The sequence below is a fragment of the Vanessa cardui genome, chromosome 11, assembly GCF_905220365.1.
Source record: "Vanessa cardui chromosome 11, ilVanCard2.1, whole genome shotgun sequence".
NCBI classification, from domain to species: Eukaryota; Metazoa; Arthropoda; class Insecta; order Lepidoptera; family Nymphalidae; genus Vanessa; species Vanessa cardui.
The window spans coordinates 1,220,704-1,247,856 of NC_061133.1; the positions used below are offsets into that span (position 1 = coordinate 1,220,704).

General features: G+C 32.4%; 2 protein-coding genes across 4 annotated transcripts in view; one reads left to right on the forward strand and one right to left on the reverse strand.

The window, feature by feature from the left end:
* The window catches only part of LOC124533333 (adhesion G-protein coupled receptor G2-like), a 58,535-nt gene extending 32,462 nt beyond the window's left edge, over positions 1-26,073 (reverse strand). Inside the window, exon 1 of one of the 3 annotated variants that reach the window (XM_047108540.1) lies at positions 25,726-26,073. The gene's annotated coding sequence lies outside the window, so the exon portion shown is untranslated. The remainder of the gene's footprint in view (positions 1-25,725) is intronic. The other 2 variants (XM_047108539.1, XM_047108538.1) reach the window with 2 other exon arrangements.
* LOC124533355 lies at positions 6,885-15,434 on the forward strand. Its single transcript, XM_047108580.1, has 5 exons — positions 6,885-8,187; positions 13,435-13,968; positions 14,557-14,657; positions 14,871-15,025; positions 15,393-15,434. Exons 1-5 carry the CDS (start codon positions 7,055-7,057, stop codon positions 15,432-15,434), a joined length of 1,965 nt encoding a protein of 654 aa, XP_046964536.1. The 5' UTR covers positions 6,885-7,054.
* Positions 26,074-27,153: the final 1,080 nt, after the last annotated feature.

Sequence of the window (27,153 nt, forward strand, 5' to 3'; positions counted from 1 at the left end):
TGAATGTTAGACAAAAATATCTATTAATATACTCAAAGAATTGCTTAGCTTTTCACGTTTTTAAATCTACTAGTCCTGTAAGTAAGTAATCAGGGAAGATATCAAGGAACAGAAAACAGAGCAAATTGATAACTCGTTTTCACGTCAGCTAAGAAGTGTGAGCGATTCGTCACAATGTTAGTGCGCCGGCGCCGTTTCGTTCAAACATTATCAGACGTCAGATGATCATTCCGCAACCATAGACCATGACGCTCCACTAACGTGACTGATAGCTTGTCGTCAAATCCAAATATTATTATTATCTTTATGCGTATAATTCTTCTGTATATTACTGAATTCTTAAACAGTGTTTGTTATGTATTATCTGTATTTCTGAGTGGATATCTGTCTGTTAAGACGTTCAATATTTTTTATTCACTTTTTGCACTCATTCGCTCTCATTTTTTTTTTAATTAAGTATATTATATTCAGAAACGTTATCGAGTAATATGTTAATTTTTATTTCTTATTCGTCTAACAATTTATATCGTTCGTTGTCCAAAATAAACTGGAATAAAATTAGCCTATTTACCAGATCAGATCTATAGTTTCAAAGTTCCACTAGTTTAAATGTTTTTATAATGAAATAATAAACACAATTTGCAGTACAATATTTTCAATTGTGCTTTTAGCAAAATAATTAATATTACTATAGCCAGTACAAATATTACCTTTGTATGAATACATTGTACATGTGTAAATACAAACTTAGTAAAACCTCTTCCAATCGAAAAAGGAATAGAGATAAACAAGCCTTTGTTTTACATATTCCATGTTATTTTCTAATATTATGCACCACTATCAGTATACTAACTATTGTACTTCAATTTAATATCACTCCAAAGTTTTGATAACGGCCTCGTTGACGTTCAAAAAGCCTTTTTTGCACAGTAATCATATTTGTACACCATAGACCATAGAATCTCTCGACCAATAATATCGCGTCAATTCAAGGACAAATGTTTATATGTCCTTTGTTTTTTGTAATTGAATAGTCAATAAACATGTAAATATTAGGCACTTTTTCACCTCCTTGTAATTATTGTCGTATCGCTCTAAAACTTGTTTGCCTAAGCATTTAATATTGCAATATTAAGAAATTATTCCTTAAGTAACTCTAAATTGACTGCAGAACGCAATCATAAAATATGAATAATTAATTCGCGTCATTGATTATAACGATGATAACATTTAAGATATTAGTATCAAAACGGCGTATCGTCAGTTTTTAATGTACCACGTGCGATAGAAGCAGTTTGGGAGCGGCTGCATTTTGAAAAATCACTATTTTGTTTCGGTTAGTACACTGCTTATTCTTACAAAATATTTGTATAAACATTGCCTTTCGTGTATTTTTGAAAAGATCCTAAAGCTAGCTGGCTATCACGACTTGTTGCGCGTAAATAATTTGATTTTTTTCCATTCCATTCCAAGAATAGTAGAGAAGCATCAAATTAGTTAAGGAATTACTAACATTCTTGTTTACCTATTTTTTTAAGCTTAAGCACTCGTGTTAGAAACGGGTACAAAATTAACTCGAGGCGTCAGAATCATTCTGCGACTTTTTACATGTCTAAAGGTTCCATAAACTATTGAGCTATTGACGCTTCAAAATAAGCATATACATAAAACTGTTCCATCATAATATGTATATATCTACTGGTTGACAATATATTTTCTCTGCCAACTTCAACAATCATCACCATCACATAACAACCATTTTGCACGTAATTAATTATACACTTAGCCCATCCCATGAATCACTCTATCCATGAATGAAAACCGTGGGAAAATATGTTTGGTAGTTTTTGATTTTGGGAAGACATTATCATCATCTATACATATATAAAATTGGAGTGTCTGTTTGTAACATTAAAATAGCCCTTTTTTACTCAATTCATATGTATTTATACACGGTACATAAACCAAAATAACATTTTTTACAATTTTTGTCTCTCTGTCTGTCTGTCTGTTTGTTCCGGCTAATCTTTGGAACAGCTGGACCAATTTTGAAGGGACTTTCATTGGCAAATAACTGATATAATAAGGAGTAACTTAGGCTACAATATTTTTTTTATTTTGTTAATTCAAACGCGGACAAATGTCGCAGGTACACCTAGTCATAAATAAGTCTGCAACTTAGAAAGAGAGAACCATGTTTTTTTCAAGGAGTTGCTATTACGTTTTCTCTTTGTTACATTGCTACCATTAAGCCGTTGATCTAGTGTGGTAGTGTTATGTTACCTACTGTTTACATAATTATATTATTAATATTATAAATTAATATCAACACACAGCTATTAAATAAAAATGAAGCGAGTACGAAAAGTAGGGTAATTATTTAGTACTGATGTAATAAAAATAACGGAATCTGTATTCGCTTTTGATACCTCGCTATAGTGTTTTTCATGCTCCATCTGCTTTTCGTTTTATAATCTATGCTTTATAATGTGAACAGATATTACTATTATTGTAATTAAGTTCAAACAGATATAACCGATTGATTTAATGATTGCAAATACAATCGGAATAAAGAAGGAATGATATTCGTTCGGTATTTAAATTAACGAATCGTTGAAAGATGTAGACGTTGAAATATGGCACCATCTAAGAATAGACATCACAATTATTGATCATTGATCCACCGAAAATCTGAATACAAATACGCAAAGATACTGAAATATCTTTTAATCTTCTGTCAATTGTCTTTTTTTTCTTTTTTTTATCGTTGTCTGGAATTTAGATTCTTTTTTTGAATACAATTTTAGTAGTGATTACGATCGAATTTCGTCGAGAAAAACTCAAACTCATATAAACATTTACATATTATGACATTATCATTTAATACTTGATATTATTCGATTAGATTATTTTCTGTTTAACGTAAATTGCATTAAAATTACTGGTTATCAATCATCAGGCATCAATTTATAAATAAGAATGACATCACGAGCTATTCTATGGAATTGTTGCTTTAACAGACGTATGGCGCTTATCTTTCATTTCACTACTTTGAATGTAATGTGTATACGATTTATAAAGCAATTATAGTACCTACGTATGATATGCAATTAATGTACAAGCAAAGGTCAATGAACCCTTCACGGTTGTCGGTTTTAATATCTGGTCTTACCTTAACATTCAAAAATATCAAGGTATTTATTTAAGTTACACATAATATAGACGACAAACATATGATAAGAAAGGGTGGATTTCTTAACTTATATGATATATTTAGATACTGCAAGATATATTAATCATTGCTTATATAACCAATGCACCACCAACCTTGGAAGCTTATATGTTACCTTACCCCTGGTTAAGCTGAACATAACAACACTAAGTTACTATTTGGCAATAGAAAATACCCAGACAATTGTTGGTTTAAATATTTATTAGCGTCTGCGAAACCTACGGATTGTATCAGTAGGAAAACCAACGAAATTTCTTCAAATAATTAAATAATTATTACTTCGTAGTCTAATATATCTGAGGATGCTGAAAATAAAATCTACATCTAATATGTAGGCAACATTGAAATATTTTTAACGCTAACATTTTTTTCATACGTTACGTATCAAAAGCTTTATTTTATTGATTTTTTTATAACAAAATCATATTATTTTAACTTAAAATTAGTCATTAATCAATATCATCTGTCAGCTTTCGGATACATTACACAAGTTTAATGCTCAAATACTAATAATAAAACATAAGAAAATAATATGTTTTATGATCTTCAAAGCGGTCAATTTACGACAATATGCGCTAAAAGTAGCGACATGACTATGTGGATTTCGTGCAATTTGGCGTCATCGCAGAACAAAGTATATTCTGCCCTGGCATGATTATTATTTAATTTATTAATTACAGCTATTAGATACGTAGAAAACACATGCTTTTTTTATCGAATAGATAGGCAGATGGATGAATAGAACTAATAGTATGAGGTCACCATCTCCCATAGATATTGCCCTGTAAGAAATATACCATTCCTTAGATCGACAATGCGCTACCAACCTTTGCAACTAAGATGCTGTGTCCCTTGTGTTCTCCCAATTATTACTAAAGTTATTTATCTAAAGACGAACTAAGCTTAAACTATAGAATGCAAATCATTTTGTCACAATAAATAATCTACTTTGTGGTAGGGCTTTGTACTTGGTACCACCCACTCATCAGATATTCTACCGCTAAACAACACTACGCAGTATTGTTGTGTTCCGGTTTAAAGGGTGAGTGAGCCAGTGTAACTACAGGCACAAGGGACATAGCATCTTAGTTCCCAAGATTGGTGGCGCATTGACGATGTGTTCATGTTTAAATTTATCAACTTATTTTATTAGTTGTCATTAATAGATGGCATTAGTAGGATTTTAAATCGCGCTATAGATGTTTTCTTTTTGTTACAATATGTAAAGCAATGTTCCAAATAAAATTTGAGTTTCCTGGATCAATAGTACTTTCATTCGTCAACTAACATTGGTCCTTCGAGCCGGATAAAATAATAGTGAAAATTCGAGTCGGTTCGCGAAGTGCAGTGTGAAAAGTGCAAATTGTGCGGAGTGTATAATGGTACTTAGCTGCCATGGAATTACGGTATAGAAGTGAGTGAGAGGAATAGTGAAGTTAAAGGAAGTGATTTGTGTGGCAAAGTGTGTGTAAAACGGGATTACAGTGCATACAAACGGACTAGTGGTGGTGGACTGGTAACCGTAAGTACTAGAATAAGGACATAGACAATTGGTGAAAAAAAGTGATATAGACTTAAAATAATTTCAATATTTGGACTTGTAAAAATTCAAAAAAACACATTGACATTAGCTGTTATTTTATTAAAATACTTAAAATTTGTAGCCTAAATTGTGACCATTACTTTTCGTGCTAAGTGATTAGTTGATATAACTTTAAAATGGAAGCATTACAGAGAACCCAAATAGATATTTCTATGCAAATGAAAAAAATGTTAGATAATTTTAAAAAATCTCCAAAGGAGCGAATAACAAAAGCATTTTTAGAGACTAGGCTAGAAATGTTGACAGATTATTGGGACGAATTTCAAAAACGACATTCAAATTTGACATCAGTTTCAACAGATGATAGAAAAAAGTTAGCATATTTTATTGAAAACATTTATGACACAACATTAGACGTTTACTTAGACTTTAAAACACGTCTAAAAGAGCGGTTGAATGAGATAGAGTTAAAAGTGCTGACAACTTCTAGAACTCATATAGATTTGGAAGAAAATACCTCAGTTGTTGCGAAGTTACCACCGATTCACTTACCAAAATTTTCTGGCGATTATAAAGAATGGTTATCTTTTCGTGATTTGTTCTTATCTTTAGTTCACGAAAATAAGCAAATAAATAAAGTGAACAAATGCCAATATTTGAAGTCAAGTTTATTTGGAGAGGCAGAAAGTCTTGTCAAGCAGATACAAGTATCTGATAATAATTACGATATTATGTGGGAAATTTTAAACAAAAGATATGATAATCGAAGAAGTATAGTTAATGCTTTTATTGGAAAATTACTCAGTCAAAGAAAAATTAACATAGAATCTGCAAAGGCTATTAAAGAGTTATTAGATGTCACCTCTGAATGTTTGGTCACTTTGAAGAGTTTAAACATACCGACAGAAAGTTGGGATGACATAGTGGTATATATTACAATACAAAAATTGGACCCAGAATCTCATAAATTATTTGAACAAAGAATTGAATCTAATTCCAATTTACCAACCTGGAAAGATATGTCTGAATTTTTAGAGTTTAGATTTAGAACTTTAGAAGCCATTAAATCCAGAGAAAACATACAATATAAAGTAATGCCTACTACTAAAAGTTTTGCCACAAACATATCATCAAACTTATCGTGTTCCTATTGCAAGCAAGATCATTATATATATAGATGCCAAGACTTTGCGAAATTGAGTGCGAATTCAAAACAAGAATTTGTTCAAAAGAACAATCTTTGTTTCAATTGCTTGATAAAAGGCCACTCAGTCAAAACTTGTAAACAGTCCACTTCATGTCGTAAATGTGGCAAAAAACATCACTCATTATTGCATGGTTATTCGGTGGCACCATCCACTGCGAATAATTTACAACCGACTCAGATGACAAATGACGTTACCACACTGGGAAATTCCATAGATAGTTGTCCTGTTATACTAGCTACGGCAATGGTATCTGTGCAGTCAAAACGAGATAATAGTTTACATGTATTACGTGCACTTGTAGACCCTGGTTCGCAAGCCTCACTAGTAGCTGAATCAACTTGCCAATGTTTAGGACTCAAAAGAACACCTATAATAGGAAATATAGTAGGAGTTGATTCTAATAGAACTGTAACCAAGGCTTTCGTCGAGTTTGAGATAATATCAATTCAAAATCCAAGCTTTAAAGTTAAGATTATGGCATATATATTAAAGTCTCTAACATCATATTTGCCACAACGCGAGCACAAGGTTGTTTGGCCGCAACTTAATAGTTTGAAATTAGCTGATTCATCGTTTCAACGGCCAGGCAAAATAGACCTTATTTTAGGAGCAGATGTCTATCCAGATATTCTTCAGCAAGGTATTATAGTTCATAAAACCGAAAATAACACACTTGTTGCTCAGCAATCTACACTTGGATGGTTGATATCAGGAAAAAGTATAAATAAAAGCAATAACTCATATAATTATGTTCATAATTATCATTTAAAAACTGATATAGATAAAGAGCTGCGTCGTTTCTGGGAACTAGAGGAACCGATTTATAATAAAAAGGTAATGACAAATGAAGAAATGAAAAAATGAAAACAGCAAGGTATTATAGTTCATAAAACCGAAAATAACACACTTGTTGCTCAGCAATCTACACTTGGATGGTTGATATCAGGAAAAAGTATAAATAAAAGCAATAACTCATATAATTATGTTCATAATTATCATTTAAAAACTGATATAGATAAAGAGCTGCGTCGTTTCTGGGAACTAGAGGAACCGATTTATAATAAAAAGGTAATGACAAATGAAGAAATGAAATGTGAAGCATATTTTGATTCAACTCATATTAAAAGAGAAGATGGGCATTATCAAGTTAGATTACCATTCATAACTCAACCACCAAACTTAGGAGACTCTTTAACAACAGCATTAAAATCATTTTCAATCTTAGAGAAAAGATTTGATAGACAACCAAAATTAAAGGAAAGATATACGGAATTCATGGCTGATTATTTAGACCAAAACCATATGGAACTTGTGCCACATGATGACAATAGTGAACAGGTATATTATTTGCCACACCATGCTGTCATAAACGAACAGCATACTACAACTAAGCTACGTGTGGTATTCAATGGTTCTGCTAAAACTAGCAACGGTAAGTCATTAAACGATAACTTATTAATTGGACCACCGCTTCAAAGTGATATTCGCAATGTTACGTTGCGATGGAGATGTCATGCTATAGTCTTTCTGGGAGATATTCGACAGATGTATCGACAAATTTGGATAGATCAACAAGATGTGAATTATCAAAGAATTTTGTGGAGACCTACTGTCGACAATCCAATACAACATTATCGTTTAACAACAGTAACATACGGCACGTCATGTGCACCATATCTCGCTATAAAAACTCTTAAACAAGTTGCTCAAGATGAAAACAGTAACTATAGACCTGAAGTAATTAAAGCTATAATGAACGACTTTTATGTCGATGACTTACTAACCGGAGCAACTGACATTGAAGCTGCAATTGCACTCAAAGAAGATATTATTAAAGTTCTTAAAAAAGGAGGGTTTACTTTACACAAAATCACGTCTAATCACCCAAAAATAGAATCAACAACAATAAATACTAGACAGATACTAGGCATTTGGTTTAATAGTATCAGTGATAAATTTGAGTTAAAAATAGATCTTAAACATAAAGGAGACAAAATAACCAAACGTTCTGCTTTATGTGACATAGCTCAAATTTATGATCCTAGCGGGTGGTTAGCTCCTATTGTCGTAAAGGCTAAAAATATGCTGCAACAGTTATGGATAAATAAACTCGATTGGGATGATATTATTCCACAACCATTAAATCAAGAATGGGTTAAGTTTAGACAAGAATTGAAAGAAATGCCTATGATAGAACTAGATAGATATTTTTTTTTTTTTTTTTTTTGGCGGTAGGCAAAGAAAACTATAACATTGTTCTGGGATTATAAGTTTCGATTTTATTATCTATTTTTAATCTAAGTCAACAATATTCATCAGTTTATTAAAGTTTAAGTTCTATTATATACTTACAAGTGTTATCTCAGCTTAATATATGCATATAGTGCTTATTTAAACATATCACCTGCACTGTCCTGCCGGCACAACAAACTTCATCATTATAAACACTGAGTTTGTACCATTTACATCAAACATGGCAAACTATTACACTGTAATGGAAACACAAAAGGCATTAGAAGCTTCCTTGCTGGAGAAGATGTCGGAATTTGAGAAGCAGCTGAAGGCAAGTACCCCAGGGAGTAACATCAATCTCGCAGCTCTGGCTGATGAATTTAATTGCTTTAAAGATCACGTCTGGTCAATTCTGAGCCTTCTCAGACAGCAAATAATGGAAATCAGCCGAGTTGTTGATAATGTGGAGATGAGACATCGCAGGAAATATTTGCTCTTTAATGGTGTGCCTGAAGAGGCGAATGAGGATCTCACAAACACTATTTCTGGGATCTGTACAAACAAGCTTGATGTTCCTGATGCAACTAAGGATAAAATTATTGCCTGTCATCGCCTCGGCAAACACTCTGAGGGTAAGCATCGTCCCGTGCTTGTAAGGTTTGTTGACCTTAATTTAAAAAGTGCCATCTGGAAGAAAAAGGCAAATCTTAAGGGCTCCTCTTTTGTGCTATCAGAGTTCTTAACTCACCAACGCCAGTCTCTATTTCTACTTGCTCGTAATAAACTGGGTATGAGGAATTGTTGGAGTTTAGATGGCAATATATTTGTCAAGATGCCTGATGGTTCCAGACATCGTATTGACTCAGAAGAAAGTCTTTCTAAGCTGACTGGAAAAATCGACGTTGCTGGTGAGGCATCTTCATCAGGTACCCAGGATAACTCATCAACCGGTCTCAGTTCCAAGCCCAAACGTGCAGTGAGAGCTAAGAAATAGTGTTCATTATTTTATTATTATGATCTTTTTTTTTTTATAATTATTAACCTCAATCTTATTGCCTTCTTATACTTATAGTATCATATGTTTGTTTTCTTGTTATAAAATTCTCGAGCCATTGCATATCTTATAAATAAGGGTATTCTTTTGTCATTTTTAAGCGTATCACGTTATTTCTTTGTACTTTTGTTGCTTTCCGTGATAATATGTTGTAATTGAATTCAATTCTAATTTCACGTGGTGACTAATTTTCATTTTTCAATGTGTTGTTTACAAATAAGAACTCCCGGTAACCCGGTATTTCAATAATTAAGTTGACGTTGACATTTGACACAACTACTTGTTGACTTTGGTCATGTCGGAAAAGCAAAGGTATTATACTGTACAGCCTAGCAGCATAAGCAATAGATATTTTTGCTTTTTTAATTTTATTTGAAATATCTATATACTTTTAAATAGCATGTCTTTCGTTTATCAACATTATAATTATTATTGTGTTGAGGTGTTCTTTGAATATAAGTCGAAATCAATGTCTAATAATATGGATTATAAATGTAACGTCTGTATTTTACCGTCTATATGTAACATGTATTCATTTCAATTATTAATTTTAGTACACACGATATTTTTGATAACAAAATAAGAATACCCTTGTACTTGCTGTTATTAATTAATGTTTACTATGTTTGTTTTTGTTCCTATTGCCTTGGCCATTTAAATTTTTGTATTTTCTTTTCCACATTGTTTGTTTTTTTCCTGTTTTTATTCAGTGTTTATTATTTTGTTATTGTGTTAATGTAACCGTCAACCGGCGGGACGTGCAGAAATAATGATTAGTAGATATAGTATTAATATTTATTGAAAGAGTATATACATATTTATCTTATTTTTATAAAATCATTCAGCATATCTTATTCATAATATTAATATATATTTTATATATTGTATTAAATTTTTCGAAACTTACAATTAAAATTGTAAAATTATGTCCACTACAGATGATGATATATTTTTATCAGCATGTAGTAGTAGTTGTTCCTCTGACGTAGACGATGATTCTTTCCATGTTCCTGAAACGCTAGGGTCCTTGCTTAGTAGTTCTCTTCTCAATTCTCCTCACCTTTTTAACGTATGTCATATTAACGCTCAAAGCTTACCTTCTCATTTTTCTGATTTTCTTGAAGCCTTTTCCAATGCCCCTGTAGACGCCATTTTAATATCCGAAAGTTGGTTAAAACCTTCTCTTAGTTCCTGCTTATACAGTCTTCCTGGATTTGTGCTAATTCGGAACGACCGTATAGGCAAAGGTGGCGGAGGTGTGGCTATTTACCTACGCTCTGAGATTCCCTATAATATTCTTTTTTCATCTCCTTCTTCATTCTCGTTCTCTGCTGAATTTTTATTCATTGAAATCCGTCTCAGGGGTGTGAAAGTGGTTCTTGGAGTTATTTATTGCCCTCCTGCTGTTGACTATTTCTCTTCACTTGAATCTGTCCTTGAGTCCCTTTCATCGGATTACACACATCATGTAATCATGGGTGATCTGAATACAGATATGTTAAAAATGACACCACGTTCTTTAAAACTTTCTAGTCTCTTAAATTCTATTAATTTCAACATTCTCCCTTCTGGAGCTACACATCATAACTTTGACTCGCCTGATACTTGGTTGGATGTTATTATAGTCTCCTCAATAAATGATGTCATTAAATATGGTCAATTATCAGCTCCCGGATTCTCTCGTCACGATCTTTTATATGTGTCCTACAAGCTTAAGCCTCCTAAAATTAAACCCCCTACAGTGTGGATGCGCAATCTTGCTAAAATTAACTTAGAAAATCTAAAAAATGATGCAGTATCGCTTGAAATGTCTTTGGTGTATAATTCATCAACAATTAATGATAAAGTTTCTCACTTCAATACATCCATTTCATCACTTTTTGATAAACATGCACCAATGAGTCCTGTCAAGATAAGAAGACCGCCCGCTCCTTGGATTACCAAAGGGGTGCGTATGGCTATGTCTCGTCGTGATCGTGCTTTCCGCAAATATAAACATGACAGGTGCAAAGAAAATTGGGAGTTATATAAGGCTGCACGCAACCGGTGTAACTTAATGGTAAGAACAGCCAAACGCCACTATTGTCATATTAACGTAAGTAACTCGTCTCCGGCCTCAATATGGAAATTTCTACAAACATTAGGCATAAATAAGCGAAACAATAATTTTTCTTTGCCTTCATTGTCTCCTGATAGTTTAAACTTACATTTTTCTTCTTGTACTCTATTATGTCCTAATATTAAATTACGTACTATTTCAGAAATTGAATCCATGGCCTCTCCTTCTTTTAACGACTTCGTCCTTTCTCCAGTGTCTGATGAAGAAATTCGTAAAATTATACTGTCAATCTCTTCTAATGCTACTGGTGTAGATGGCATTAATCGATACATGATAACATCTATTCTAGACTATATACTGCCAGCTATAACTCACATTGTAAATTTTTCTATTTCATCAGGAGAGTTCCCTGTACTATGGCGTAGAGCTTATGTTATTCCTCTTCCTAAAGTTTCCAACCCCTCCCAGTTAAATCACTACAGACCCATTTCCATTCTTCCTTTCTTGTCAAAAGTCTTAGAATTAAGTATTTACCAACAAGTTTCTTCCTTTGTTTATAACAATAATATTCTCAGCTCATATCAGTCAGGTTTTCGACCAGGCCATAGTACAGCTACTGCTCTTCTCAAAGTAACTGAGGATATTCGGATTGGTATGGAGAATAGATTGATCACCATACTGGTCCTCATTGATTTTTCTAACGCGTTTAACTTGGTTGATCATGATATTGTTCTTGCCATTTTTAAGTATTTAAACTTTTCTTCATCAGCTCTGGACTGGTTCTCCTCATATCTTCGCGGCCGCCAGCAAGCGGTCAGGCTGGATCAATCTCTTTCCGGGTGGCTTGATCTATCTGCTGGTGTGCCGCAGGGTGGCATCCTTTCTCCTATTATTTTTTCTATTTTTATAAATTTTCTTACTTATAACATCGACTGTTCTTACCATTTCTACGCCGATGATCTGCAACTCTATATTCATACTAAGTTGGAGGATATCGATTCAGCTGTAAATAAAATTAATCGAAACCTTACTCATATATATGACTGGTCTAATAAATATGGTATCATGGTAAATCCAGCTAAGTGTCAGGCGATCATTGTCGGTAGTTCGCGTATCATTTCCAAGTGCGATATTTCTTCTTTGCCAAATATCGTGTTTAATAATAATATCATACCTTACTCTCAAAATGTTAAAGATCTCGGACTGCACATTGATTCAACTTTGAGCTGGAAGGTGCACATTAATGAAGTTAGTCGCTCTGTCACCGCTACCTTAAGGTGTCTCAATAGATTTAGAAATTTTCTCCCTATTAAAACCAAAGTTTTGCTAGTGCAAGCCCTTATATATCCGATCATCGATTACGCTGATGTGTGTTATCTCGATCTCAATGAAATTTTTTTAAATAAACTCGATCGCCTCATAAATAATTCCCTGCGTTTCATCTTCTGCCTTCGAAAATTCGACCACATTTCCCACTGTCGAGCCGAACTCAAATGGCTCCCTATCCGCCAACGCAGGGATTTACGGCTACTGTGTACTCTTTTTTCTATTCTTTTTGACCCTCTTTCCCCTGATTACTTAAAAGATAAATTCAAATTTCTCTCTGACAATCACGATCGACAGCTACGCTCTATTGATTCTCTCATTCTCTCTTTTCCCTGTCACTTCTCTGGTTTCGTAACTAACGCTTTCTCTGTCCAAGCTGTCAGATTATGGAATAAACTTCCGGTAGAAATTAGAAAGGCTCCTACTAAGACATTCTTCAAGCGTCGTTTACAGGATCATCTTATTAAAAACCTCTCTTAATTCTCTCTTTTTTTTCTCACTACGCTGTGTTTTTATAAATTCTATTACGACTTTGTTATTTTATATCATGTATGTATATATAATTATAAATGTGTATTCTTATGCATATATACAATATTTCATCTATGTTCTTGTTTTATTATTATTACTATCGTATTTATTATAAAATTTATTGTTACCGCCTTCATGACTTTCTGTTTGGCCTAAAGGTTGACTGGTAGAGAATGCCTTCAGGCATTAAGTCCGCCTTTTGTCACAACTTATGTTGTTGGTCAATAAAGAATTTTAAATTTTAAATAGATGGATTGGCATGTCAGATAAAATACTGAAAGTCGAATTGCATGGATTTTCTGATGCCTCTGATATAGCTTATTCAGCTGTAATTTACAGTCGAATAATAACATCTACAAACATTAAAATTACTATGATAGAGAGTAAGACAAGGGTAGCTCCCGTGAAAAAGATATCAATACCCAGGTTAGAGTTATGTGGTGCTGTACTGTTAGCTAAATTAATAAAGAGGGTGAAGGCTACTCTAAATATTGATTCGAATAACGTATACGCATGGACAGACGCCACAATTGTTTTAGCCTGGTTACAAAAACCTCCTAGACACTGGAGTACATTCGTTGCGAATCGTGTGACTGAAATTATAAATGTTATAGAAAAGGAGAAATGGAACCATGTTGTTTCTCACGAGAATCCTGCTGATGTTGCTTCTCGTGGCATTTCCCCGTTAGATCTTCCAAATCACTATTTATGGTGGAATGGTCCTTCATGGTTGCATAGTGATAAAAACTTTATCAAACAGCAAGTGGACATTCCAGTCACAGAGTTAGAAACTCGTATACCTATAAAAGTTTTAGTTCATAGTAATCTAATTAATAATTGTTTTGATGTTTTTGATAAATATTCAACTTTACAAAAACTAGTTAGAGTAATTGCATATTGTTTTAAATTTTTTTATAAATGTCAATATAAAGTTAAGAAAATAGAAAAATGTACACATTTCAATTACCTAACAACTTATGAATTACAGAATTCATTGTATTCTTTGATTAGAATATCACAAGAAAGGAGTTTTAGTAATGAAATAAGTATACTTAAGGGCAACAACCCAGCAATTAAATATAATAAAGGTTTAAGTAAAAGTAATAAATTAACAAAGCTTAATCCGTTTATAAATAATAATTTGTTAAAAGTTGGAGGTCGCTTACAAAACTCTAATCTTTCTGATTCTATTAAACATCCTATTATACTAGATAAAAAATGTAAACTTTCATACTTAATTGTTCTTGATGCACATTATAAAACTATGCATGGAGGTTGTCAGTTGATGATCAATTATATAAGAAGTAAGTATTATATATTTAGCGTTAGAAATATTATAAAAAGTGTAATTCATAAATGTGTTACGTGCAGTAGACATTCACCTAAGTTAGCTAGTCAGTTAATGGGTAATTTACCTAAAGAACGAGTTACTCAACAAAGACCTTTCAGTATAAGCGGTGTAGATTTCGCAGGCCCTGTCTTGCTTAAACTTTTTAGTGGTCGAGGGTCAAATAGAGTTCAAAAGTCATATATTGCTGTTTTTGTATGCACAGCAGTTAAGGCAGTTCATTTAGAATTAGTTACAAGTCTAACAAGTGGAAGCTTTATAGCTGCCTTTAGGCGATTTACCTCTCGAAGAGGACACTGTAAAAAACTTATAAGCGATTGTGGTACTAATTTTATAGGTGCTAGTAAAGAATTAAAAAAGATGTTTGAACAAAGTATGATTAATTTATCACCCGAAATAGCTGAATTGTTGGCTAAAGATTCAACTGAATGGAAATTTAATCCACCCGGAGCACCCCATATGGGAGGGTTATGGGAAGCTACAGTTAAGTCTGTAAAATTTCATTTACAAAGAACACTTTGTGAGACTAAACTTACCTATGAAGAATATGTTACTTTATTATATCAAATAGAGAGTTGTTTGAATTCTCGTCCATTAACTACTGTAAATGATAATGATGAATTATTTGCATTAACACCGGGACATTTCTTAATCGGTGAGCCACTAATTACAATTCCTGACGAAACTTGCAATGAAAATGTTGTATATTCTTACAATAATAGATGGACTTATTTACAACAAAAACTACAATATTTTTGGCGTAAATGGAGTCAAGAATATTTAACTGAGTTACAAAACCGTCATAAATGGATGAGATCTCAAACTAACATAGGGGTTGACAATATTGTTCTTATTAAAGATGATAGACTTCCACCGTCTAAGTGGTTATTGGGTCGTGTAGTTGCCACACATCCTGGGGCAGATGGCTATGTCCGTGTTGTTAGTGTAAAATGTAAGAACACTATCGTTAAACGTCCTATTCACAAGCTGTGTTTATTACCAATTGAGGATTAGTAAAATATTTTATGTATTAGTTAAAGTTTATAGTATAATGTAACTAGTTTCTTTTTTGTTTTTTTAAATAGTTATTAGTTAAAAGGCCTAACGCCTTTTGGCGGGCGGCATGTTCATGTTTAAATTTATCAACTTATTTTATTAGTTGTCATTAATAGATGGCATTAGTAGGATTTTAAATCGCGCTATAGATGTTTTCTTTTTGTTACAATATGTAAAGCAATGTTCCAAATAAAATTTGAGTTTCCTGGATCAATAGTACTTTCATTCGTCAACTAACACGATGTAAGGAATAGTTAATATTTCTTACAGCGTCATTGTCTATAGGTGATGGTGACCATTTACCATCAGGTGGCTCATATGCTCGTCCGCAAAAAGATTCTATAAAAAAATAATAATAATCAGTCGGTTCCTTAAACCGATAATCTTGTGGGTAGTTTTATGGTAATTGCTCAATGCATTTGTTACCATACCATTACGTAATAATCTTATAATGATTTCGCTGATTGACCGGTAGCTTACTGCTATAGTGCTATATAAGATTGAACAGCTATGGTACGGAACACAGACCTACCGTTTAATACAAGGTTAATACTTTTTGAGTCACCCGCAAACTCAAGTAAGAGGCACAGTTGCTCACATATAACTTGACCTAGGTTATGATACGGGTAATATAACTTATATACCTAACAGTAAACACAAACTGCTGTTGAAAAACCTGGCCCTTCGAGTAGTGGTGCAAAAAGCTCCATTAAAAGTATAACACTTCGCCTTATTACCTCCACTGGTGACAGGACGGCTGGTCCGTTTTTTGCCCAGAGGATCGAAATTGCGATTTATCGGGAAAATACTAATAGCATTCATGCCGTCAATCTACACGCTCAAGTTTAATACAGTAACTATTTTTAATTCATATTTGTATATTTTAAATACCTCATGTTAATAAAACTTACGTTAATAAATGATATTTGATACAATAAAATTTAAAGTGATTAGGCCTAATTAAGATATAGACACTTAAGTGTATTAGGTACTACAAGTATTTAAAACGGGTTATTTACCATGTTTTTTTTTATTTTTATTTGTTGGAGCTCGATATTTTGACATTATCTACGAATGCCTTGTTCACGACTGAATAACTAATTCGCCTAGTAATAAAAATAACCATGTTAATTAAAAATCTTGCTTAGTATACTTAGTATATGTCACATAAATATAATGAGGATTCAAAAGTACTTTCAAGAACATATTTGCAGATAAACTTTAGTATATCATGACGATATGATATGAATGTGTCATATTTAAACGAAACCATTTTGACCTTTTATCGAAGAAGGCAATATGTGACCTTATTGAATGTCAAGCGAAATTGAGTTAAATGTTTTAATAATTACAAGAGAATTATACCCGGTACTCGCAAAAGGTGAGTTCGATTTATAATAATTACTACCTGACCTACAGCTTTACCCGCGGGAATATTATTAAATACAAACTTCCCCCGTTCAAAACCCATTACACGATGAAAAAAATAAGGTATAAGGGATATGGAATATGAAATAAGGAGTAGCGGAATCCAGCGATGGCAGCACCGTTAATCAATTCATAATTCAAAAATAAGGAATAAGAACTAAGAATAAACTTTCCATCGCGGTGGGAATTTGTTTCTCATTTCTTATAGACAGCCAATCGCAGGGCATTATTTCAACGAAGTGTCATAACAATTAGATTATGTTTTTGACACTTGTGCTTCGTGCACATACCAGCTGCAGGTATTCAACCGCTGTGATTGGTTGAATACCATCGCCTATCGCCTATTGTGTTTTGGTTGCTGTGCTATTCCTTACTCCTTGTTCTTTATACCTTATTCCTTATCTCTTAGACCTTTTTTTTTTTTCAATTTTGCAATGGGCTTAAGGGTGAAATTTCTTAAAATCTGTTCTAAGTGGATGTCGACACCGTAAAAGAAACCCCACCTGTCAAATATCAAAGAGATAGGTGTTATTGTTTCTGAGGTTTCGTGATCAATCAGCGAGTTTACTTCGCTTTATAGATATAGATTAAAAAATATTTGAAAACTATCTTATCTATATTCTAGGCAAAACTTTTCGTCTGTATCATTGTTCATTTGAATTTTGAAAAAAATAAGACAAAACATTGTTAACACCGTTTCTGTTACCGGCCTTTATCATTAAATTTAAAATGCAATATCCTTTTTCTTTGTTTTATAATATAGGTAAGCGGACGGACACATGGGTCGCCTAATGGTAAGTGGTCACTATCCCATGGACATTGGTTTCGAAAGAAATTTAAGCCACCAATGATTTATACATAGGGGTCATTCATTTATTACGCAAGACGATTTAGGGGGAGGGGGTCGACCATGTCTTATGATGCCCTACGAAGAAGTGGGAAGAATCTTCGATAGTTTATACTCAAGATTTAAAAAATGAAAAATTATTTGAAACAGCGTGGTGAATTGCACGTTTGCGATGGTTCAATATTTCGAACCTTTGAAGTAACGAATTTCAAACAATTGTTAATTTGAAAAATAAACCAAACGTATACTCATTTTTTGATTTAAATATTAAACAGTGGTGAGGTGATCGGGCTTTTCTTATTATAATAAAATGTGTCAAAAAATAGTGAAAATACTCTTAGATAATAAATAGATGATCTCATAGCCAATATTCTACCAATCTTTAAAATTAAGATGTTATGTCCCTTGTACCGGTGGTTACGCTTGGCTAACTTACCGTTCAAACTGCGTAAAATGTACTTTATATCTCGTTCAAAGCCAATGCGACACTTCAATAAGGGCACTTGAAGTTGTGCTCGTACGCCTGCGTGTAATCTATAGTATATAATAGAATTGGAGTGTCTGTTTGTAATATTAAAAAAGTCCTTTTTTACTCAATGCATATGAATGTATACACGGTACATATACCAAAACAACATTTTTTACAATTTTGTCTATCTGTCTGTTTGTTCCGGCTAATCTCTGGAAGGGCTGGACCGATTTTGACGGGGCTTTCACTGCAGATAACTTATATAATAAGGAGTAACTTAGGCTACAATAATATATTTTTTTGTTAAATTCAACCGCGTACAAGGGCGCGGGCACAGCTAGTCAATAATAAAATACATACAATCAAAGTGATTGGATTAACCTCAGTGACTCCATAATGAAACGATTCAAGTAAACATCTTTACTTAAACACATCAATTATCCCATCTACATTTAAATAAGGCTAATTTCAGATAATAGTGCAAATTAACAGTTCTTTAACCGACATTATACGTCAGCCAATTATAGTATCAGGCGAGCGGGTTTTCCTTAGCGTGCTATCTTATATCCGCTTCCTGGTACGAATTCTAGAAGATCGTAATCATTTGGTACACTGTTCAAAGAAATGGTTCTGATATTTGACACGCAAATTGTACTTTCACGTTGTACTATACTACCGTACTATTTTGCGACCTCCGCTTTGCCTGTGTGTTATTTGGGAGGCAAGCACTAGTCTAATTGCCTTATATATACCACTTTACTACGTTTGTGAAACATTTCACGGTGTTTAGTTTAAGAGATAAGACATGAAAGTATAACAAACAAACAAACTACTTCGTGTTTGTAATATAACTTACGATACTTTCAAGTGCTTGTCAGAACCTTTTTTATTCTTATTTTCATGAGAACAACCAACACTAGAGACAATGTCATTTCAAAATAAAACTACTTTTTAAAATTATCTTGGCAAATTTTCTACTATTTACAGGTAGACTTACCGTACACAATCACATTGCACAATATGTATTAAAAATATAAATAAAACATAAGCAATAATACAACAACAGCCTGTAAATTCCCACTGCTGGGCTAAAGGCCTCCTCTCCCTTTGAGGAGAAGGTTTGGAACATTTTCCACCACGCTGTTCCAATGCGGGTTGGTGGAATACACATGTGGCAGAATTTCTATGAAATTTGTCACATGCAGGTTTCCTCACGATGTTTTCCTTCACCGCAGAGCACGAGATGAATTATAAAGACAAATTAAGCACATGAAACAGAGGTGCTTGCCTGGGTTTGAACTCGCAATCATCGGTTAAGATGCACGCGTTCTAACCACTGGGCCATCTCGACTCAAGCAATAATAAAAGTTAACAAAACCTATAATATGTACCAAAAAAAATAGAAATTAACACAAACTATATATATACAAACTATAAATAACATTCTTCATTTTTTCGATATGTAGTGCATTTTTCGTAGTTGCATTCTACATAATCTGGTATTAAATAAAGAAATTACTCGTATTACAGGAGTTTTTGCTTCAAAGTAAATATTAGCTATGGGCTCCTATCTTTTTAAAGGAGAAAGAGTTGGCTTAAGGGAGTTAATTATTCATCCATGTCAGAACTTTCGACATGTACATGTTTATCGACCACCGAAGTCGAAACGAATTATAAAAACAAATATAGCGCATTCAAATTATTTGTTACTTTGCCAGATTTTAACTCTTCAATGAAATCTTATACGTTTTAACCAATGGGTCATTCGCACAAGATTACAATTTAACATTATAAATAAAAACAATACTCAATTGATCACAAGATAAATAACATATATATTAAGAATAATTCATAATAAAAAAATAGAATTAGAGACCACAAAATATAATAACATTCGAATGAATCATAGAAGTTAATCATAAAAGCAATAAAGGTGGATGAAAATAAACTAATAAAAACATGGTACAATAATGAACTTTGTAAACTTGCGATAAATTTTTATGGTAACGCTGGAGAACCGATATACCACGTAAGAGCGACGTGGAACCTCCGTCCTTATCACTCCCACGGTAATCATATCAACATTTGTAACAATTAAATGGACGGAAAATGGATAGATTTTGTTATGGAATTTTTGGAATTTTCTGTTCGAATGGAGGTGAGGACTACTTTTATGGAAGTTTTAAGTGAAGTAGCTAATCATTTTCATTTCACAGACTAAAGTTTTGTATAATTGTTGAAAACATATGGCACGATTTTATACAAATATGACTGGGTAAACATTTTCATCAAATATTTTGAGTTGTGTTCTGGTTTAAAAGGATAATGAGCCAGTATTATTACAGACACAAATGACTGTTAGTTCAGTAGTGTAAGGATTGTTTAATATTTCTAACATTTTCAATGCCTATGGGCGGTGTGATTTGCCCAAAGCCTACTTTTATCATAAAATAAAACTAGTTGCGATTTTACTTCAGTTCATTAAGAATGATATGACAAGCATATATCATTATTTTTTACCAAAGGAAATTTTCTTACCAACTATGCATATAATAGTTGCAATCAATTTATACTAATTAAAAACTAATTTGGCAAAGAAAATAAAATTGCATGCAAAGAGGACGATGATGAATCAAGTACAGAATATTGAACCAAACTATTAAAACTAGTATTCGAATTACCTAGTACTTATTAAACAAATACATAGATAAGAGTGTAATGATGTTTAGGCGCCACATTGTGAGGTTAAATAAAACATACTAATAAAACTTCGGTTAATTTTATTCTATATGTACGTATATTATTGGAGTATACTTTGCTACCTCCGTAGTCGAGTGGTATGTACACTGGTTTTCATCCTACTCCGAGGTCCCGGGTTCAATTCCCTACCAAGTCGATGTAGATAATCATTAGTTTTCTATGATGTCTTGGGTCTGGGTGTTTGTGGTGCCATCTTTACTTCTGATTTACCCTAACACAAATGCTTTGGCTACTTCCATTGGGATCAGAGTAATGTATATGATGTTGTCACATATTTATTATAAATTCGAAAATAATCTATCCCTCTCTCTGTATACCCATCTCTTGCTATTTCACAGCAAAACCACAGAAGCGAATTAAATGAAATATGCAAGAAGCTAGAACTCTGAAAATACATAGGCTAAGTTTGTTATGCCTGACCATCAACCCCTAAAACGCAACTGAAGTCATGGCACTTCTATTTTCTTATATAAACGCAATAATAATGCAAGTTATCTAACAATTAATCTGAACTAAAAACTGGTTGATTGATGTTATTTCGTGCGGTTTTCTCACAGTAATGCCACTTTCGATAAACGACAACACGCTCGCCGTAACTTGCATTCCACGCTATCTTTTACAATAGCATAGCAAATAGCAATAGTTGATGCCGATGACCGCCTTATGCATGAACAGATTATTTACTTTGTTTTAATAAATATTCAATAATTGAACATTTATTTAATGCTTTGCTATATATCCGTTATATGTTTATGTATGAGCTGAGATGGCCCACTGGTTAGAACGCGTGCATCTTAATCGATGATTTCGGGTTCAAACCCAGGCAAACACCACTATATATATCTATGTTCTTAATTTGTGTTTATAATTCATGCCGTGCTCGGCATAGAAGGAAAACATCGTGAAGAAACCTGCATTCTTTTTTTCTAAATTACTTTTTTATTTTATCTAATAAACAAATAAAATTTTAAAAAGAAAGAAAGAAGAAAAGGTTTTATTAACTTATTTTATACAGGTACGCGAGATTTAGATTAATATCTATATGGTCCTGAAGAAATAATTACAAAAACCAAATTTTTTTAATGATAAATGTTTTTGCGAATATACACACATATATAAATACATGTAATTGTACCCAAATGTTTCGGAAATAATGAAAAAGCATTTTTCTGTAAGTCTGTTAAGTCGCCGTCATAAAAGTATGCTTCCTTATTAATAAGTATACGTGGAAGACCTAACACTACCTCCAGTATTATGCAAACATATATGGGAATCTCAAAATAAGATACCAAATTATATTATAATGGTAATAAACGTCTACTAGGTAATATGATTGTTAAAAAAACAATTTCACTAACACTATTACCTTGACGTAAGATAAACGTGTTTTTATTATTAAACTAAATGATAAATAAATAAGATTCATAAATATGATTGATAGTATATTGGGATTCTTATTGATAGCGTATCTTGCTTAGTAGGTATTTTTTGCTCATTTTTACTTCATTGACTTGAATATTTCCACCTGAAAATATATCACCAATGGGTATCCAAAATTGGTAACTATTTTCTATTGTATCTGCATAAAAACTATAAGATGTTATGTATCTTGGGTAGTGTACCAGCACTAGTTCTCTTACTCTTCAAACTGTTACTTAACAATATTAAGTAAAGTAAGCGACTTGCACAACTACGTAAATTTTAGGTAAATTAACAAGATGTTATTGTTGGTACTTCCGAAGTGTCAATTTGGCCAGGCAATGTCTGTTATGACTCAATCACACAGCGTGAGACAAAGTTACAAATGATTACATAAGTGTTAACAGTTATTCTATATTATATTATTTTGTCATATTACAAGTACACGTTTGTTAGTGATGTGTCTTCGTACCCAACTTGGCAGAAAAATTGAAGCTGGTCCAAAATGTGTCAGAATTGCATCCCAGTAATGCTGTTTGCTTGCGACGTTTTCATTCACCCCTGATTCAGTTTGTACCATAATTTTCAGTTACGTTGAATTTGTCCAAAAGATAATCTCAGCTCTTGTTCACGTATTTTTTATATATCCGATTTGCGAGGTTTGATAACGGCAACAGCATTTTTACTAACGGATTATTTATATAGGATTTGTATTTATTAAAAGTCCTCACCAACCCTTCCAATTTAGGTAACAATTTATAAGAAAATAAAGAATAAAACAAATTTTGATATTTCACTTAACAAAAGATTAATAATTAGAAGATTACGATTTTACGACAAAAACCGCTTCAACTTTAATCGTAAACTTTAGTTTACTGTAACCTTAGATTAGTCATGATAATTTTGTAAATAGATACTGTACTGGAAATTGATATTAGGAATAACACCTTGTTAATGTTCGTTGATTACTTACAAGCAATTGCAGTCTATGAGCATAAATTAATATATTCTGGCGTCTTATAATTAGCTACGTCTCGACTTTGCGCAGTTCATTTACTTCACGTATTACATGTGCGTCATATATATACTCGTGTTAGAATCTTCTCCTCAACGTGAAACGCCTTTGAAAGTTTTATGTGTATAGGTTTTTTCAACCAGTTAGGCATATGACTCCACTCCACCAGATGGTAAGTGGAAATGAAATCCAAACGCGAAGAAGACTAGTACGCACAGCAAGAATGAGCTGCACTAGTCACCTTCGCCATGGCAGCCCGCAAGATGCCTCTTCACGCCTCGTTTGAAGGCACCCAGGTTATAGGAGGAGGAGAACACGTGTGCTGGTAAAGAGTTCCATTTTTATATTTTATAAGTTTCGGCGATGTGTTTTAGATAAATAGACTTGAAAACCGCTTGAGCGACCACCATGAAGGTTGTCTTATAGATTTTTTTCATGAGTAAAGTTTTTATACAATATGCACTTTGTTCTAACGCGTTACGCGCGCCGCAACACTTCCAAGTTATATACCGTTCATCCGCCATGACAATTGACGTTTTTTTCATTTGTTTTTAACCTAAAGGCGCGTTATAAAAGGTTTTTCTGGTCATTTTATCATAATCCAATCGACCCATTCAAAGGATCATTACATTGTTTATGTATATAGAAACCAACGCATCTCGAGACAAAGATAAAATAGTTTAATCAGTTGGTTCACAGTGGCTATTTTGCCTCAGTTTTTCCACCGTCTTTTACGTTTTATTAATTGCTAGTTGAAATTGGTCGCTACTCAATAATCTCTGAAATAATAAATGAAAATGCAAATAAGAAAACATAGAAATCACTCCATAAGCAAATTCATATTTGCCTTAAATTATAAAGAATGATTGCAGTCGAAATTAGGACTACCAAAACAAATAAAAACGGTCAAATTCGTTTTTCGGTTAGCCGCAAACGGTACCAAACCGCAGCGGTCTCTGCTGGTTGTAAACATAACACAAATTGAGCCTTGCGATCTATCTTCCCGTACCATACTGATACGGCGTAACGCGCATCGCATTTTCTATACATGCCAATGTTTAATTCGATGTGAATTTAAACAATCTCTTCTGATTGAAATTCCAAAGTGCAAAAGTACAATTTTAGTCACCTTTCTTAATATTAATGTATTTATTTATACTGTTTAACGCATACATTTTTTCTTTGAGGTTGTTAATTTAATATAGATGATAAATCTTGTTGTATTTTAGATGTAATGACTTAAATTAATGTTTTAATTAATCTTAATATTTCATTTTATTTTTATTTTAGTTATTCTTTGTATTATTTTATTAAGATTCTTAAATGTTGTATTAATTAATTAAAAAGATAGACAATAAATTTTTATAATTGTCAATTTTTTATCTGTGTACTTATTATCGATGTATCTAAAAATAAATGAATATTTATATACATGTTATCGCGTATCTCTCAATTTTCCTTTAATATTTTCGAGATCAACACTCTCTTATATCTTATAATATCGTATGAACCATTTTTTTATTTATCTAATGCAGTTTTGGTGCTGTTAGCTTGAACTCTCCGACAAGATATAATCTCTCCTTAATATTCATATACATATATTTCAAAAAATAAGTTTTAAACATTCGGGTAGTTTTCAAAAGATGGCTAAAAAAATATACTTAATGATATTAGTGCGTTAACTTATATTATTTGATTTTGTTTTAATATCATCGGCACGTAATATATACGACAGAACTATGTAATATTTATTTATGACATATTGGGTATAGAGCACCAACAAAAAATCAAAATAAAAAAAGTCATTAAAATATTATTTAATAAGCAAATGCACTACAGGCGACTAAAAAATATAATAATAATAATTGAAAATATATTACTCGTTATACTAAAAAGGTAAAAAAAATATATAATTACTTTATCGTACATAGATTATCCAATGTCTTGGAAATATTCTGATTCAATACACTGACAATAGCACAGATTGTATTCTTGAAACAATTTGCTATTTTATAACAATAGCTCTAACAATAGAGCCCGGTTTTGAATCTACGACCCTCAGAATGCGATAGACGGAAATACATTGTTGATTATCAATATTAAAAAGTTTTTATTACGAAAAACTATTTAATAATTAATAATCAAATTTTAGGACTCAAATAAAAAAAAGCAAACATCAAAGTTAAAAAAATACTTACGTATTTATAATTATTGTTTGTGAGTGAAAAAACAATCAATCCAAATGGCACTAACACTTTATTTAGAACACAGTTCCCAAAGAAATCATAGCCGATAATAAAAAGTTAGTTATCAATGTGTCACACAAATCTAACACGATAATTTTATTTGCCAAACTAAACGTACAATTCTATCAAATTTCCCGCTAACTTTCGCTAAGAGCGCGACGCGCGCGATCACGGCCGAGAGCACAGACTAAACTAAAATGTTTACTAAATGGTAAAACCTTTTTTGTCGCGTGAACGCAATCGCGCTAACAAGAATAGGCGTTTTTTCATTCACTATTAATTACATAATTAAAAGTATGCTGCCAATTATATAAGTTAAGATTTACATTTAAATAAAATAACACAATACAACTATTATTTATGAATAAAAAGTCATATTTTGTTTTCAACAATCGTTACTTTCTGACGATAAATTTAATGTTAACATTAAAACATTAATGAAATTTTTTATTACTGTGTTTTTCCTTTTACAACTTTTATCAAATTAATGAAAACCGTCTACGACAAACATCATTTAAACACCTGTAAACGAAAACATGTTTACTTTACTCAATTGGTAACTCTTCTTGTTGCCAATATTTTAAATTACCTTCGTATCTTATCATATACGACATCTTTACTTTAATTATCATAAAGATTTATAGTATAGAAGTAAAATATTAAGATCTAAGTTAACAACAAATATCCATAAACACATAATTAAAATATTCTAATATTTAAAATTATTAAATTGTCATTTCGGGAAAACTTTTTGTCTTATTTGTGCGATCATTTCAGATATAGTAGTAGATACCTGCTCATGTATAACTTGAAAAGCGTAGGCAATGTTTTGTTTAATTAGATTCTATTTGTGAGTAAATTTCACGGCCGGATATGACAATAAAGGCATTGTCTCAACACAATTAGATTCTTTGTATTGTACCTCGTTTATAGATAATAGAATCATATCTATACAAATACATATTATTTTATGTACTATATATCTAATATCAAAGTGTTATTTTTTGCGAATAAGAACTCAAGAGTGGTCATGTTATTCTTCCCATTTAGCTGCAATCTCAATGCTTTGTGTGTGCATGTATGTTACATGCAGATTATGTGTATACTTTTAAGTGCAGCTTGAAGCGTAATACATTATACTCTTTGCTTTGCTGTAGTCGAGTAACACGTCTGTTACATATCAAAAGTGCAAAAATATTCAATAAAAAAGCTTCACAAGGGGCAAATTCCATGAACGGCTATTATAAATAGCTCGAGCTACTTGTAGCGAAATAATATGGTTTAAATGTTTACATTAATGTTGGGCACTGTCAAAATATCATCCGACACATACTAATCAAGTAACAATGCTAGTTTGTTATGCAATATTCCTAACAGTAT

Bases quoted from the DNA above. Each gene is read 5' to 3' on its own strand.
- LOC124533355 (XM_047108580.1), top strand. From the start codon at position 7,055: ATGACAAATGAAGAAATGAAATGTGAAGCATATTTTGATTCAACTCAT. The intron at 8,188-13,434 runs ATATTTTTTTTT...AATTTTAAATAG, and splicing joins CCTATGATAGAACTAGATAG to ATGGATTGGCATGTCAGATA. The intron at 15,026-15,392 runs GTAAAATTTCAT...TTCTTATTAAAG, and splicing joins GGGAAGCTACAGTTAAGTCT to ATGATAGACTTCCACCGTCT.